Source organism: Heptranchias perlo, chromosome 7 (genome assembly GCF_035084215.1).
Source record: "Heptranchias perlo isolate sHepPer1 chromosome 7, sHepPer1.hap1, whole genome shotgun sequence".
NCBI lineage: Eukaryota > Metazoa > Chordata > Chondrichthyes > Hexanchiformes > Hexanchidae > Heptranchias > Heptranchias perlo.
The window spans coordinates 50,214,129-50,229,806 of NC_090331.1; the positions used below are offsets into that span (position 1 = coordinate 50,214,129).

General features: G+C 49.0%; 1 protein-coding gene across 13 annotated transcripts in view; it reads right to left on the reverse strand.

Annotated features, from left to right (window-relative positions):
* myo3b (myosin IIIB) overlaps positions 1 to 15,678 on the reverse strand; it is a 494,517-nt gene that overhangs the window by 436,518 nt on the left and 42,321 nt on the right. For 11 of the 13 annotated variants that reach the window (XR_010963429.1, XR_010963430.1, XM_067987493.1 and 8 more), the window contains exon 2: positions 9,364 to 9,548. The exons of the other annotated variants lie outside the window; for them this stretch is intronic. Coding sequence is in view for 9 of the 11 variants with exons in the window: in XM_067987493.1 (XP_067843594.1) it covers positions 9,364 to 9,413 (50 nt within the window). In the remaining 2 variants the exon portion in view is untranslated. The remainder of the gene's footprint in view (positions 1 to 9,363; positions 9,549 to 15,678) is intronic. 13 annotated transcript variants of the gene reach the window in all.

Below are 15,678 nucleotides of genomic sequence, written 5' to 3' on the forward strand. Positions count from 1 at the left end.
TTTCCCTTTCACAAAGCAATGTTAAGAGACCATAAGAGATAGGAGCAGGAGTAGGCCATTTGGCCCCTCAAGCCTGCTCCGCCATTCAATGAGATTACGGCTGATCTGATTTTTACCTCAATTCCGTTTTCCCGACTTTTCCCCATATCCTTTGACTCCCTTGTTGATCAAAAATTTGTCTGACTCAGCCTTGAATGTATTCAATGACTCAGCCTCCACAGCTTTTTGGGGTAAAGAATTCCAAAGAAGAAATTCCTCCTCATTTCTGTCTTAAACGGGCGACCCCTTATTCTGAGACTGTGCCCCCTAGTTTTAGATTCCCCCATGAGGGGTAACATCCTCTCAGCATCTACACGATCGAGTCCCCTCAGAATCTTGTATATTTCAATAGGGTCTCCTCTCATTCTTCTAAACTGCAATGAGTATAGACCCAACCTGTTCATTCTTTCCTCATAAGACAACTCTTCTATACCCAGAATCAACCTAGTGAACCTTCTCTGAACTGCCTCCAATGCAAGTATGTCCTTCCTTAAATAAGGGCACCAGAACTGTACACAGTACTCCAGGTGTGGCCTCACCAGCACCCAGCTGTAGCATGACTTCCCTGCTTTTATGCTCCATCCCCCTAGAAATAAAGGCCAATATTCCGTTTGCCTTCCGGATCACCTGCTGCACCTGTATGTTGACTTTTTGTGTTTCATGTACGAGGACACCCAGATCCCTCTGTACCGCAGCATTTTGTAGTATTTCTCCATTCAAATATTAGTTTGCTTTTTTGTTTTTCCTCCCAAAGTGGACGACTTCACATTTTCCCACATTATATTCCATCTGCCAAATTTTTGTCCATTCACTTAACTTGTCAATATCCCTTTGTCTCTGCTTGATTGCATGGAGATTTTCTAAGTGCCCTGCTATAACCTCCTTAATAATAGATTCTAGCATTTTCCCTGTGACAGATGTTAAGCTAATTGGTCTGTGGTTTCCTGCTTTCTGTCTCCTGCCTTTCTTGAATGGAGGAATTACATTCGCTATTTTCCAATCTGATGGGACCCTTCCAGAATCCAGGGAACTTTGGAAAATTAATACCAATGCATCTACTATCTCTGCAGCCACTTCTTTTAAGACCCCAGGATGAAATCCATCATGACCTGGGGACTTGTCGGCTTTTAGTTTTAATATTTTTTTCAGACCCCTTTCCCTGGTGATTGTAAATGTTTTAAGTTCCTCCCTCCCTTTCACCTCTTGATTCACAATTATTTCTGGCATGTTATTTGTATCCTCTACAGTGAAGACAGATGCAAAATATCTGTTCAATTCATCTGCCATTTCCTTATTCTCCATTATTAATTTCCCAGACTCACTCTCAAGAGGACCAATGCTCACTTTACTTACTCTTTTCCTTTTTAAATTCCTGTAGAAACTCTTACTATCTGTTTTTATATTTCAAGCTAGCTTTCTCTTGTACACTAATTTTTCCCTCCTTATTATTCTTTTAGTCATTCTTTGCTGTTTTTTATATTCTGTCCAATCTTCTGGCCTGCCACTAACCTTCGCACAATTGTATGCTTTTTCTTTCAATTTGATATTATTTTTATTTCCTTAGTTAGTCACGGCTCGTACGTCCTTCCCCTAGAGTCTTTCTTTCTCACTGGAATGTATCTTTGCTGAGTGTTATGAAATATCTCATTAAATGTCTGCCGTTGCATCTCTACTGACATATCCCTTAACCTAAGTTCCCAGTTCACTTTAGCCAGCTCTGTCTTCATGCCCTCATAACCTATTTTTAATTTTGTTCATGCGATGTGCGCGTCACTGGCGAGGCCAGCATTTGTTGCCCATCCCTAATTGCCCTTGAGAAGGTGGTGGTGAGCCACCTTCTTGAACCGCTGCAGTGTGTGTGGTGAAGATTCTCCCACAGTGCTGTTAGGAAGGGAGTTCCAGGATTTTGACCCAGCGACGATGAAGGAACGGTGATATATTTCCAAGTCGGGATGGTGTGTGACTTGGAGGGGAACGTGCAGGTGGTGTTGTTCCCATGTGCCTGCTGCCCTTGTCCTTCTAGATGGTAGAGGTCGTGGGGTTGGGAGGTGCTGTCGAAGAAGCCTTGGCGAGTTGCTGCAGTGCATCTTGTGGATGGTGCACACTGCAGCCACAGTGCGCCGGTGATGAAGGGGGTGAATGTTTAGGGTGGTGGATGGGGTGTCAATATAGCAGGCTGCTTTGTCCTGGATGGTGTCGAGCTTCTTGAGTGTTGTTGCAGCTGCATTCATCCAGGCAAGTGGAGAGTATTCCATAACACTCCTGACTTGTGCCTTGTAGATGGTGGAAAGGCTTTGGGGAGTCAGGAGGTGAGTCACTCCCGGCAGTATACCCAGCCTCTGACCTGCTCCTGTAGCCACAGTATTTATATGGCTGGTCCAGTTAAGTTTCTGGTCAATGGTGACCCCCAGGATGTTGATGGTGGGGGATTCGGCGATGGTAATGCCATTGAATGTCAAGGGGAGGTGGTTAGATGGTCATTGCCTGGCACTTGTCTGGCGCGAATGTTACTTGCCACTTATCAGCCCAAGCCTGGATGTTGTCCGGGTCTTGCTACATGTGGGCATGGACTGCTTCATTATCTGAGAGGTGGCGAATGGAACAGAACAAGATGCAATCATCAGCGAACATCCCCATTTTTGAACTTATGATGGAGGAAAGGTCATTGATGAAGCAGCTGATGATGGTTGGGCCTAGGACACTGCCCTGAGGAACTCCTGCAGCAATGTCCTGGGGCTGAGATGATTGGCCTCCAACAACCACTCCCATCTTCCGTTGTGCTAGGTATGACTCCAGCCACTGGAGAGTTTTCCCCCTGATTCCCATTGACTTAAATTTTACTAGGGCTCCTTGGTGCCACACTTGGTCAAATGCTGCCTTGATGTCAAGAGCAGTCACTCTCACCTCACCTCTGGAATTCAGCTCTTTTGTCCATGTTTGGACCAAGGCTGTAATGAGGTCTGGAGCCGAGTGTTCCTGGCGGAACACAAACTGAGCATCGGTGAGCAGTTTATTGGTGAGTAAGTGTCGCTTGATAGCACTGTCGACGATACCTTCCATCACTTTGCTGATGATTGAGAGTAGACCGATGGGGCGGTAATTGGCCGGATTGGATTTCTCCTGCTTTTTGTGGACAGGACATACCTGGGCAATTTTCCACATTGTCGGGTAGATGCCAGTGTTGTAGCTGTACTGGAACAGTTTGGCTAGAGGTGTGGCTAGTTCTGCAGCACAAGACTTCAGCACTACAGCCGGGATGTTGTCGGGGCCCATAGCCATTGCTGTATCCAGTGCACTCAGCTGTTTCTTGATATCGCGTGGAGTGAATCGAATTGGCTGAAGACTGGCTTCTGTGATGGTGGGGATATTAGGAGGAGGCCGAGATGGATCGTCCACTCGGCACTTCTGGCTGAAGATGGTTGCAAACGCTTCAGCCTTGTCTATTGCACTCATGTTCTGGACTCCGCCATCATTGAAGATGGGGATGTTTGCAGAGCCTTCTCCTCCCATTAGTTGTTTAATTGTCCACCACCATTCATGACTGGATGTGGCAGGACTGCAGAGCTTTGATCTGATCCGTTGGTTGTGGAATCGCTTAGCTCTGTCTATAGCATGTTGCTTCCGCTGTTTAGCATGCATGTAGTCCTGAGTTGTAGCTTCACCAGGTTGGCACCTCATTTTTTGTTACGCCTGGTGCTGCTCCTGGCATGCTCTTCTACACTCCTCATTGAACCAGGGTTGATCCCCTGGCTTGTTGGTGATGGTAGAGTGAGGAATATGCCGGGCCATGAGGTTACAGATTGTGCTGGAATACAATTCTGCTGCTGATGGCCCACAGCGCCTCATGGATGCCCAGTTATGAGCTGCTAGATTTGTTCTGAATCTATCCCATTTAGCACGGTGGTAGTGCCACACAACACGTTGGATGGTATCCTCAGTGCGAAGACGGGACTTCGTCTCACACGAGGACTGAGCGGTGGTCACTCCTACCAATACTGTCATGGACAGATGCATTTGCGACAGATAGATTGGGGAGGACGAGGTCAAGTAAGTTTTTCCCTCGTGTTGGTTCGCTCACCACCTGCCGCAGACCCAGCCTGGCAGCTATGTCCTTCAGGACTCGGCCAGCGGTGGTGCTAGCGAGCCACTCTTGGTGATGGACATTGAAGTCCCCCACCCAGTGTATATTCTGTGCCCTTGCTACCCTCAGTGTTTCCTCCAAGTGGTGTTCAACATGGAGAAGGACTGATTCATCAGCTGAGGGAGGGCAATAGGTGGTAATTAGCAGGAGGTTTCCTTGCCCATGTTTGACCTGATGCCATGAGATTTTATGGGGTTTAGAGTCAATGTTGAGGACTCCCAGGGCCACTCCCTCCTGACTGTATATCACTGTACCGCCACCTCTGGTCGGTCAGGACATGCCCAGGGATGGTGATGGAAGAGTCTGGGACATTGGCTGAGAGGTATGATTCTGTGAGTATGGCTATGTCAGGCTGTTGCTTGACTAGTCTGTGGGACAGCTCTCCCAATGTTGGCACAAGTCCCCAGATGTTCGTGAGGAGGACTTTGCAGGAACGACTGGGATTGGTTTGTCTTTGTCGTGTCCGGTGCCTAGTGGTCTGATGCCAGGTGGTCCATCCAGTTTTATTCTAATTATGACTTTTTTTTAAGTGAGATTTTACAACTGAGTGTCTTGCTAGGCCATTTTAGAGGGCAATTAAGAATCAACCACATTGCTGTGGGTCTGGAGTCACATATAGGTCAGACCGGGTAAGGACGGCAGGTTTCCTTCCCTAAAGGGCATTAGTGAACCAGATGGGTTTTAACAACAGTTCGGTACTTTCATGGCTACCATTACTGATACTAGTATTTTAAGTCCAGATTTTATTTAATTAATTGAATTTAAATTCCCCAGCTGCCGTGGCAGGATTTGAACTCATGACTCCAGATTATTAGTCCAGGCCTCTGGATTACTAGTCCAGTAACATAACCACTATGCTACCATACCCTTATTTAAGTTTAAAATAACTGCCCTTATTTAAGTTTAAAACACTGATCTTAGACTTACTCTTCTCTCCCTCAAACTGAATTCGAAATTCAATCATATTGTGATCACTGCTACCTCTTGGCTCCTTTATCATGAAGTCATTAATTAATCCTGTCTCATTACACATTACCAGATCTAGAATAGCCTGCTCTCTGGTTGGCTCTAGAACATGCTGCTCTAAGAAACTGTCCTGAAAGCACTCTATGAACTCATCTTCCAGGCTACCTTTATGTAGATTAAAATCACCCATGATTATCGCTGTTCCTTTCTCACAAGCCCCCATTATTTCTTCCTGTATACCCTGTCCTACAGCGTGGTTATTGTTATAAGCCTTTTAACTACTCCCACAAGTGACTTCTTGCCTTTACTATTTCTTATCTCTACCCAAACTGATTCTACATCTTGGTCTTTAGAGCTAAGGTAATTTCTCTTTATTATATTCATGTCATCCTTAATTAACAGAGCTATCCCTCCACCTTTTCCTAGCTTCCTGTCCTTCTGAAATGTCAATTACTCTGGATTGCTCTTGCAGAGAACTGGCACGGTCATGACAGGCCAAATGTCCTCCTTCCATGCTGTAACCATGCTATGATTCTATAACTGAATAGATTGCACTGCAGCAACTCGCCAAGGCTTCTTCGACAGCACCTACCAAACCCGCGACCTCTACCACCTAGAAGGACAAGAGCAGCAGGCACATGGGAACAACACCACCTGCACGTTCCCCTCCAAGTCACACACCATCCCAGCTTGGAAATATATCGCCGTTCCTTCATCGTCGCTGGGTCAAAATCCTGGAACTCCCTTCCTAACAGCACTGTGGGAGAACCGTCACCACACGGACTGCAGTGGTTCAAGAAGGTGGCTCACCACCACCTTCTCAAGGGCAATTAGGGATGGGCAATAAATGCTGGCCTCGCCAGTGACGCCCACATCCCATGAACGAATAAAAAGAAAGATTCTGTCTTTGATCCCTCAAGGACATCCTCTTTCTCCAGCACTGTAATATTCTTGTTAAACAATACTGCCACCCCCCTCCTTTTTTTCCTTCCCTATCTTTCCTGAACACCTTGTATCCAGGAATATTTAGTACCCAATCCTGACCTTTTTTGAGCCAGGTCTCCGTTATCATCACTACATCATATTCCCATGTGGCTATTTGCGCCTGCAGCTCACCAACCTTATTTACCACGCTTCATTCATCCACACATATGCACTCTAAACATATCTTCGACCATCTCATATTCTCTCTTAGTCTGGTCCCACCTAATACTGTACTATTTCTTACTCTAGTCCTTTCGGAATGCTGAGGGGGTGGGAAGATGTGTTTGGTGGTGGCATCGCACTAGAGGTAGTGGAAGATGATCTGTTGAATGAGGAGGCTGGTGAGGTAGAAGGTGAGGACAAGGAGGACCCTATTGTGGTTCTGGGAGGGAGGGCAAAAGTACAGAAAATTGGATGGACACAGTCTGGGGTCTGGTCAACCACAGTGGAGGGGAATCCTCGGTTGAGGAAAAAGGAAGACATATCAGAAGCACTAATGTGGAAGGTGGCATCGGCGGAACAGATGCAACAGAGTTGGAGAAACTGGGAGAATAGAAGAGTGCATACAGGAAGCAGGGTGGGAGGAAGTGTAATCAAGGTAGCTGTGTTCCAATGAAGCTCAAAGTGAGCTCAAGGAACAGCACCTCATCTTTCAATGAGGCACTTTACAACCTTCCAGCCTCAACATTGTGTTTAACAACTACAGACTGTAACCACTGCTCCCGTTTTCTCGGGCAGCAGGCGCTGGTAATGGTTCTGCTGTTGCCATTTACACCTCCTCTGGACCCATCTTTTGTTTCTTCACTGTCCCATTACCACTCTCCTTTTACTTGCACCATCATCCCTTTTGATATTGAATCACTCCTGCCCTTCCCCCAATCACAGACCTTTCCCTTTGTTCTTTCCTCCACCTCCCCCCACCTTTTCCCTGGCTCTGTTATGGCTTATAAACTGTTAAATCTCTAACTTCTTCCAGTTCTGATGAAAGGTCATCAACCTGAAACGTTAACTCTGTTTCTCTCTTCACAGGTGCTGCCTGACCCGCTGAGTGTTTCCAGCATTTGCTGTTCTTATTTCAGATTTCCAGCATCCGCAGCATTTTGCTTTTGATATAATGTGTACTGCTGCCTAGTTGCAGCTTAGTCCACTGAAAAACATGAATAAGGCATCTAATATGTCCCAGCAGATTTTCCAGGCAGGGTGGTGCCAAAGGCTTGATCTTGAAGATGTGGAGAAAAAGATGCTGACTGCATTCATACCATATCGGAATTTTACACCTGAGGAGGTAATGGAATGCAGTCTTGGAAGAAATTAGGTGCAGTAATGGGGATAAAACTGAAACGGACTTAATTAGCGACAATAAGGATTTTGCTACAAATATTAGGAGTTAGTAAACACAAGCTGGTCCTTCTAGGGTTGCTTTTTGTAAATCAAGCTAAATGGAAATCTTATTTGATCACTGTTTAAGTGTATGAATTTAACAATAGAACATTTTAAATGAGAATAAAAGCTATGGATAAAATTTGCGTAACCTTCTTGTTCAATTCAATTTTAATTTATAGTTATTTCTTCATGGAATGTGAGCTGCACTAGCCAGGGCATGAAGTGACAGTCAAACAATATAGTGTGGAATGGTGGTCATGTGTAGGCCAGACTGGGTAGGGTAGCAGGTCCCCTTCCCTTAAGGACATTAGGAAACCAGTTGGGCTTTTACAACAATCCGGCAGGTTTCAAGGTAATTTTTCTGGTGTTGGCCAGGAATTACCAAATTTATTGATTCAATTTCTCAACATGCCCTGCTTGGATTCAAATTTATGACTTCTGAGTTACTAGGCCTATACCATATCCACTAGGCTACTGTACCCTTAATGATACAGTACCAACGTGAACAGATTTAAAATAATAGTACAGAATTAGAAATTTCAAATGTTTCATTTGTGCCTCAATAAAAATACATCCAGACGTATCTATCCTCTACCTAGGCTTTTGCCGCACTTAACAACCAATGCAGAAAGACAATCATTGTTGTTTAAAGTGCAACAAGCCTGTTTAGTGCCGTTAGCAATTTAACAGATTTATTTATAGATTAGGAAATGTAATGCAATATCACAGCCTCCTTCCCTTTGAAGTCATACAGGAATATAAAGCAAACAGTAAATTAAATAAAAATTGTTCTTTTAACAGCTTAAAATGATTTTCATCATGTTCTAATGACGGGTATGTCCATAATTTAATTGCACTGACACAATGCAAGCAACATAAAGTGAAAATAATTGTAAATAGTTGCCAGTCATATAAAATATTTTCTAGTCAGTTCACCACTTGATACTACTGACTTCAGAGAGGTTACAAATGCAAAGCTAGTTTCCAGCTGCAGTGTTATTTGCTTCTATGATGAAAGTATAGAAATTATAAAAATATTAACATGGGCAATGTATTTTGCTTAAAAAATGGAGTAAGCAATTCAACAATTTACTGACATTGAAAGGCTTTTACTTCAAGGACCAACTGATTTAGCTGCCAGCATCAATCTCTCGATTAAAAGGTGTTTACACCGGCAACATCTTAATAAAATACATGTATCTCTGATCTGAACTATGACCAAATTCTTTTTGTACAGGCTTAGATTTTTCACTGTAGTATGGGCCATATGTCTTACGTGAAACACAGTAATTTGTCAAATCCCAACAGCTTTGTCTTGGTACAACAGCAGATTAATGTGACACTAATTAAACTTGAATCTTATCCCTTGAGTGACCCTCTTTGTGCAGCCCAAGGAATCAAACCATTGACACTTCGCATTATTCCTAATTTGTAATAAAGACACACTGAGGAATTTCAAATTTTACACCATACACCAAGGTTTAACTAAATGTTATCATTTTAAACTACACCATAAAATATCAACTTTCAATTTAAGATTTTAAATAAAGTTTAAAAAATAAATGTTTCCCTTACTGCAAAGGAGCACTAAGTGTGCAATCTAGGGGTTTGTAACCACTGAAGGAGTGGAGGTGGGAAACAGGGAAACTGGGAAATTGGGAAGGGAGTTTTGGAGCACTGTGGGGCCACTTGGCACTATTGGAGGGGAGCAAGGTGGGGAGGGCGGCCAAGGAGAATGGGACCCATTAGATACCACCTTTCCAACCGCATTCCTGCCCATCAACATCCTTCCTTGACCAGTCTGCAGCTTATTTTATACTCTCACATACACCCCCTCCCAACCACTTTACCCATCGTCAATCATTCCTGTCTTTATCTTCCTGCGAGCTGAACCAGACATCTACGGCCCATGCTGAGATGCTGCAGTTTGCAGCCGGGTCTTCAAGGCCCAGAGCTGCACAAGATCATTCTCCACGGCCATCTGAAGTGTCCTCAATGGAAGCTCAACAGCCTTCCACCTCTCAAGCTTTGGCCACTGGGGATAAGCACAAAATACATGCATTAAGAGCTTGCACAAGGGTGACTCATGATTTTTTTTGTCAATGACACCGTACTGTGAGAATATTTGTTTGATGAATTTGTTTTTTCTTCCGGATTTGGTGTTGGTGTTTATCTTTGTAGTGAAGAGCGAGAGCAGGAGGCGATAAAGCGGCAGCAGAAAACCCAAGAGCAGAGCGAGAGCGGGAGGCGATAAAGCCCGAGAGTAGAGCGGGAGGCAATAAAGCCCGAGAGTAGGGCGAGAGCGGGAGGTGATAAAGCCCGAGAGTAGGGCGAGAGCGGGAGGTGATAAAGCCCGAGAGTAGGGCGAGAGCGGGAGGCAATAAAGCCCGAGAGTAGGGCGAGAGCGGGAGGCAATAAAGCCCGAGAGTAGGGCGAGAGCGGGAGGTGATAAAGCCCGAGAGTAGGGCGAGAGCGGGAGGCGATAAAGCCCGAGAGTAGAGCGAGAGCGGGAGGTGATAAAGCCCGAGAGTAGAGTGAGAACGGGAGGTGATAAAGTCCAAAAGTAGAGTGAGAGCGGGAGGCGATAAAGTCCGAGAGTAGGGCGAGAGCGGGAGGCGATAAAGTCCGAGAGCAGAGTGAGAATGGGAGGCGATAAAGCCCGAGAGTAGAGTGAGAACGGGAGGCGATAAAGTCCAAAAGTAGAGTGAGAGCGGGAGGCGATAAAGTCCGAGAGTAGAGTGAGAATGGGAGGCGATAAAGCCCGAGAGTAGGGCGAGAGCGGGAGGCGATAAAGTCCGAGAGTAGGGCGAGAGCGGGAGGCGATAAAGTCCGAGAGTAGGGCGAGAATGGGAGGCGATAAAGTCCACAAGTAGAGTGAGAACGGGTGGTGATAAAGTCCGAGAGTGGGGCGAGAGCGGGAGGCGATAAAGTCCGAGAGTAGAGCGAGAGCGGGAGGCGATAAAGCCCGAGAGTAGAGCGAGAGCTGGAGGCGATAAAGTCCGAGAGCAGAGCGAGAATGGGAGGCGATAAAGTCCAAAAGTAGAGTGAGAACGGGAGGCAATAAAGTCCGAGAGTGGGGCGAGAGCGGGAGGCGATAAAGTCCGAGAGTGGGGCGAGAGCGGGAGGCGATAAAGTCCAAAAGTAGAGTGAGAGCGGGAGGCGATAAAGTCCGAGAGTAGAGTGAGAATGGGAGGCGATAAAGCCCGAGAGTAGGGCGAGAGCGGGAGGCGATAAAGTCCGAGAGTAGGGCGAGAGCGGGAGGCGATAAAGTCCGAGAGTAGGGCGAGAATGGGAGGCGATAAGTCCACAAGTAGAGTGTGAACGGGTGGTGATAAAGTCCGAGAGTGGGGCGAGAGCGGGAGGCGATAAAGTCCGAGAGTAGAGCGAGAGCGGGAGGCGATAAAGCCCGAGAGTGGGGCGAGAGCGGGAGGCGATAAAGTCCGAGAGTAGAGCGAGAGCTGGAGGCGATAAAGTCCGAGAGTAGAGCGAGAATGGGAGGCGATAAAGTCCAAAAGTAGAGTGAGAACGGGAGGCAATAAAGTCCGAGAGTGGGGCGAGAGCGGGAGGCGATAAAGTCCGAGAGTGGGGCGAGAGCGGGAGGCGATAAAGTCCGAGAGTAGGGCGAGAGCGGGAGGCGATAAAGCCCGAGAGTAGAGCGAGAGCGCGAGGTGATAAAGTCCGAGAGTAGAGTGAGAACGGGAGGCGATAAAGCCCGAGAGTAGAGTGAGAACGGGAGGCGATAAAGTCCGAGAGTAGAGTGAGAACGGGAGGCGATAAAGTCCGAGAGTAGAGTGAGAACGGGAGGCGATAAAGTCCGAGAGTAGAGCGAGAACGGGAGGCGATAAAGCCCGAGAGTAGAGCGAGAACGGGAGGCGATAAAGCCCGAGAGTAGAGCGAGAACGGGAGGCGATAAAGCCCGAGAGTAGAGCGAGAACGGGAGGCGATAAAGCCAGAGTAGAGTGAGAGCGGGAGGTGATAAAGCCCGAGAGTGGAGTGAGAACGGGAGGCGATAAAGCCCGAGAGTAGAGTGAGAACGGGAGGCGATAAAGCCCGAGAGTAGAGTGAGAACGGGAGGCGATAAAGCCCGAGAGTAGAGCGAGAACGGGAGGCGATAAAGCCCGAGAGTAGAGCGAGAACGGGAGGCGATAAAGCCCGAGAGTAGAGCGAGAACGGGAGGCGATAAAGCCCGAGAGTAGAGCGAGAACGGGAGGCGATAAAGCCCGAGAGTAGAGTGAGAACGGGAGGCGATAAAGCCCGAGAGTAGAGTGAGAGCGGGAGGTGATAAAGCCCGAGAGTAGAGTGAGAACAGGAGGTGATAAAGCCCGAGAGTAGAGTGAGAACGGGAGGCGATAAATCCAGAGAGTAGAGTGAGAACGGGAGGTGATAAAGTCCGAGAGTAGAGTGAGAACGGGAGGCGATAAATCCAGAGAGTAGGGCGAGAGCGGGAGGCGATAAAGCCCGAGAGTAGAGTGAGAACGGGAGGTGATAAAGTCCGAGAGTAGAGCGAGAGCGGGAGGTGATAAAGCCCGAGAGTAGAGTGAGAACGGGAGGCGATCAAGCCCGAGAGTAGAGTGAGAACGGGAGGCGATAAATCCCGAGAGTTGAGTGAGAACGGGAGGTGATAAAGTCCGAGAGTGGAGCGAGAGCGGGAGGCGATAAAGTCCGAGAGTAGAGTGAGAACGGGAGGCGATAAAGCCCGAGAGTAGAGTGAGAGCGGGAGGCGATAAAGCCCGAGAGTAGAGTGAGAGCGGGAGGCGATAAAGCCCGAGAGTAGAGTGAGAACGGGAGGCGATAAAGCCCGAGAGTAGAGTGAGAGCGGGAGGTGATAAAGCCCGAGAGTAGAGTGAGAACGGGAGGCGATAAATCCAGAGAGTAGAGTGAGAACGGGAGGTGATAAAGTCCGAGAGTAGAGTGAGAACGGGAGGCGATAAATCCAGAGAGTAGGGCGAGAGCGGGAGGCGATAAAGCCCGAGAGTAGAGTGAGAACGGGAGGCGATAAAGCCCGAGAGTAGAGCGAGAGCGGGAGGTGATAAATTCCGAGAGTAGAGTGAAAACGGGCGGCGATGAAGTCCGAGAGTAGAGTGAGAACGGGAGGCGATAAAGCTCGAGAGTAGAGTGAGAACGGGAGGCGATAAAGTCCGAGAGTAGAGTGAGAACGGGAGGCGATAAAGCCCGAGAGTAGAGTGAGAACGGGAGGCGATAAAGCCCGAGAGTAGAGTGAGAACGGGAGGCGATAAAGCCCGAGAGTCGAGTGAGAACGGGAGGTGATAAAGCCCGAGAGTAGAGTGAGAACGGGAGGCGATAAAGCCCGAGAGTAGGGCGAGAGCGGGAGGCGATAAAGCCCGAGAGTCGAGTGAGAACGGGAGGCGATAAAGCCCGAGAGTAGAGTGAGAACGGGAGGCGATAAAGCCCGAGAGTAGGGCGAGAGCGGGAGGCGAAAAAGCCCGAGAGTAGGGCGAGAGCGGGAGGTGATAAAGCCCGAGAGTAGAGTGAGAACGGGAGGCGATAAAGCCCGAGAGTAGGGCGAGAGCGGGAGGCGATAAAGCCCGAGAGTCGAGTGAGAACGGGAGGCGATAAAGCCCGAGAGTAGAGTGAGAACGGGAGGCGATAAAGCCCGAGAGTAGGGCGAGAGCGGGAGGCGAAAAAGCCCGAGAGTAGAGTGAGAACGGGAGGTGATAAAGTCCGAGAGTAGAGTGAGAACGGGAGGTGATAAAGTCCGAGAGTAGAGTGAGAACGGGAGGTGATAAAGTCCGAGAGCAGAGTGAGAACGGGAGGCGATAAAGCCCGAGAGTAGGGCGAGAGCGGGAGGCGATAAAGTCCGAGAGTAGGGCGAGAATGGGAGGCGATAAAGTCCACAAGTAGAGTGTGAACGGGTGGTGATAAAGTCCGAGAGTGGGGCGAGAGCGGGAGGCGATAAAGTCCGAGAGTAGAGCGAGAGCGGGAGGCGATAAAGCCCGAGAGTAGAGCGAGAGCTGGAGGCGATAAAGTCCGAGAGTAGAGCGAGAATGGGAGGCGATAAAGTCCAAAAGTAGAGTGAGAACGGGAGGCAATAAAGTCCGAGAGTGGGGCGAGAGCGGGAGGCGATAAAGTCCGAGAGTGGGGCGAGAGCGGGAGGCGATAAAGTCCGAGAGTAGGGCGAGAGCGGGAGGCGATAAAGCCCGAGAGTAGAGCGAGAGCGCGAGGTGATAAAGTCCGAGAGTAGAGTGAGAACGGGAGGCGATAAAGCCCGAGAGTAGAGTGAGAACGGGAGGCGATAAAGTCCGAGAGTAGAGTGAGAACGGGAGGCGATAAAGTCCGAGAGTAGAGCGAGAACGGGAGGCGATAAAGCCCGAGAGTAGAGCGAGAACGGGAGGCGATAAAGCCCGAGAGTAGAGCGAGAACGGGAGGCGATAAAGCCCGAGAGTAGAGCGAGAACGGGAGGCGATAAAGCCAGAGTAGAGTGAGAGCGGGAGGTGATAAAGCCCGAGAGTGGAGTGAGAACGGGAGGCGATAAAGCCCGAGAGTAGAGTGAGAACGGGAGGCGATAAAGCCCGAGAGTAGAGCGAGAACGGGAGGCGATAAAGCCCGAGAGTAGAGCGAGAACGGGAGGCGATAAAGCCCGAGAGTAGAGCGAGAACGGGAGGTGATAAATTCCGAGAGTAGAGTGAAAACGGGAGGCGATAAAGTCCGAGAGTAGAGTGAGAACGGGAGGCGATAAAGCTCGAGAGTAGAGTGAGAACGGGAGGCGATAAAGTCCGAGAGTAGAGTGAGAACGGGAGGCGATAAAGCCCGAGAGTAGAGTGAGAACGGGAGGCGATAAAGCCCGAGAGTAGAGTGAGAACGGGAGGCGATAAAGCCCGAGAGTAGAGCGAGAGGCGATAAAGCCCGAGAGTCGAGCGAGAGCGGGAGGCGATAAAGCCCGAGAGTAGAGCGAGAGTGGGAGGCGATAAAGCCAGAGAGTAGGGCGAGAGCGGGAGGCGATAAAGCCCGAGAGTAGGGCGAGAGCGGGAGGTGATAAAGCCCGAGAGTAGAGTGAGAACGGGAGGCGATAAAGCCCGAGAGTCGAGTGAGAACGGGAGGCGATAAAGCCCGAGAGTAGAGTGAGAACGGGAGGCGATAAAGCCCGAGAGTAGGGCGAGAGCGGGAGGCGATAAAGCCCGAGAGTAGAGTGAGAACGGGAGGTGATAAAGTCCGAGAGTAGAGTGAGAACGGGAGGCGATAAAGTCCGAGAGTAGAGTGAGAGCGGGAGGCGATAAAGCCCGAGAGTAGAGTGAGAACGGGAGGCGATAAATCCCGAGAGTAGAGTGAGAACGGGAGGCGATAAAGTCCGAGAGTAGAGCGAGAACGGGAGGCGATAAATCCCGAGAGTAGAGTGAGAGTGGGAGGCGATAAAGCCCGAGAGTAGAGTGAGAACGGGAGGTGATAAAGTCCGAGAGTAGAGCGAGAGCGGGAGGTGATAAAGCCCGAGAGTAGAGTGAGAACGGGAGGCGATCAAGCCCGAGAGTAGAGTGAGAACGGGAGGCGATAAATCCCGAGAGTTGAGTGAGAACGGGAGGTGATAAAGTCCGAGAGTGGAGCGAGAGCGGGAGGCGATAAAGTCCGAGAGTAGAGTGAGAACGGGAGGCGATAAAGCCCGAGAGTAGAGTGAGAGCGGGAGGCGATAAAGCCCGAGAGTAGAGTGAGAGCGGGAGGCGATAAAGCCCGAGAGTAGAGTGAGAACGGGAGGCGATAAAGCCCGAGAGTAGAGTGAGAGCGGGAGGTGATAAAGCCCGAGAGTAGAGTGAGAACGGGAGGCGATAAATCCAGAGAGTAGAGTGAGAACGGGAGGTGATAAAGTCCGAGAGTAGAGTGAGAACGGGAGGCGATAAATCCAGAGAGTAGGGCGAGAGCGGGAGGCGATAAAGCCCGAGAGTAGAGTGAGAACGGGAGGCGATAAAGCCCGAGAGTAGAGCGAGAGCGGGAGGTGATAAATTCCGAGAGTAGAGTGAAAACGGGCGGCGATGAAGTCCGAGAGTAGAGTGAGAACGGGAGGCGATAAAGCTCGAGAGTAGAGTGAGAACGGGAGGCGATAAAGTCCGAGAGTCGAGTGAGAACGGGAGGCGATAAAGCCCGAGAGTAGAGTGAGAACGGGAGGTGATAAAGCCCGAGAGTAGAGTGAGAACGGGAGGCGATAAAGCCCGAGAGTA